The sequence below is a fragment of the Nansenia antarctica genome (genome assembly GCF_963989245.1).
Source record: "Nansenia antarctica genome assembly, contig: SCAFFOLD_321, whole genome shotgun sequence".
Classification (NCBI taxonomy): domain Eukaryota; kingdom Metazoa; phylum Chordata; class Actinopteri; order Argentiniformes; family Microstomatidae; genus Nansenia; species Nansenia antarctica.
In genome coordinates this window covers 58,432-60,000 of record NW_027662510.1, presented here as the reverse complement: position 1 = coordinate 60,000, position 1,569 = coordinate 58,432, and the positions used below count along the sequence as shown (strand labels likewise).

Genomic DNA, 1,569 nt, shown 5'->3' with positions numbered 1-1,569 from the left:
CCCTCTCCCTCTCCCTCCCTCCCTCTCCCTCCCTCCCTCCCTCTCCCTCCCTCTCCCCCTCTCCCTCCCTCTCCCCCTCCCTCCCTCTCCCTCCCTCCCTCCCCCTCCCTCTCCCTCCCTCTCTCCCTCCCTCTCCCTCCCTCCCCCTCCCTCCCTCTCCCTCCCTCTCTCCCTCCCTCTCCCTCCCTCCCTCCCTCTCCCCCTCCCTCCCTCTCCCCCTCCCTCCCTCCCTCCCTCCCTCCCTCTCCCTCCCTCCCTCTCCCCCTCTCCCTCCCTCTCCCTCCCCCTCCCTCTCCCTCCCTCCCCCTCTCCCTCCCTCCCTCCCTCTCCCTCCCTCCCTCCCTCTCCCTCCCTCCCTCTCCCTCCCTCTCCCTCTCCCTCCCTCCCTCTCCCTCCCTCTCCCTCCCTCCCTCTCCCTCCCTCCCTCTCCCCCTCCCTCCCTCCCCCCCAGCCCTCCCGGTGGCCCTGGCCCAGCGCCTGCCTAACGTGGCTCTGCTGGTGACGTCCCACGGCGGTCACATCGGGTTCCTGGAGGGCCTGTTTCCCCGGGGGGAGGGCTACATGGACCGCCTGCTGGGACAGTTCCTCCAGGCTGCCTTCGACCACCCGGGGGCTCTGAGGGGGGCCGCAGGCCTGGGGGGGGAGGAGCCTGGGGGACTGACCCCCCCCGGGCCCTGAGGGGGGCCTGCAGCCTGGGGGGAGCTGGGGAAGGAGCTTGGGGGGGGAGCCTGGGGACTGACCCCCCCGGGCCCTCAGGCCACGCCCCCTGCTGGCCATGCCCCCTGCTGGCCATGCCCCCTGCTGGCCACGCCCCCTGCTGGCCACGTGATCAGCTCCAAGGTGTTTTTTTCCAAGGCTGACTGACTGACCAATAGGGCTTTGCCCTATGAGTGGAACTGACCTCAGCTGCACTACGACTCCCACAATCCCCCTCTGCATCATCCTCTCAGGGTCTCATCCGGCCGGTCTGACAGGCGTGGTCGTGGTGTCCTAACGCCTTACTGTCCCTCTGAACACAACGAGATGTCATCTAGTCATGTAGTCATGTATATGTTAGAGTCATCTAGTATGTTATGTAAGGTTAGTTCTTATGTAAGGGGTTTAACGATGTGTTTTATGACCTGCAGTCACAATCAATCTATTTCACAGTTCTCCCCTATCCTTTTCTTTTCAAATAATTGATTTAGTGTAAATTAAATTATTAGTGTGATTTTTAACAGAATATCCTATCCTTATGCACAGCTACGGGCACAGCATTATGAAGAAAAACTTGAACTGAAAATGAAAATGTATCTTTTATCTTTTAGCATTTCTGATTTTATTGAAGTATTATTCTGTTTGAGTGGTTGGTGCTGTACTCCTGTGGAGAGAGGCTGGGCCTAACTCTTACTCTTACCCTAACCCTAACTCTAACCCTGACCCTGACCCTGACCCTGACCCTAACCCTAACCCTAACCCTGACCCTAACCCTAACCCTAACCCTAACCCTAACTCTAACCCTAACCCTGACCCTGACCCTAACCCTAACCCTGACCCTGACCCTAACCCTGACCCTAACCCTAACCCTAA

At 59.8% G+C, this 1,569-nt stretch overlaps 1 protein-coding gene across 1 annotated transcript in view; it reads left to right on the top strand.

The window, feature by feature from the left end:
• Positions 1–678, top strand: part of LOC308175587 (protein ABHD1-like) — a gene marked incomplete at both ends in the record, with an annotated part of 4,062 nt that extends 3,384 nt beyond the window's left edge. Inside the window, one exon of the mRNA XM_080551225.1 lies at positions 452–678. Coding sequence (XP_080407351.1) covers positions 452–678 — 227 coding nt within the window. The remainder of the gene's footprint in view (positions 1–451) is intronic.
• Positions 679–1,569: the final 891 nt, after the last annotated feature.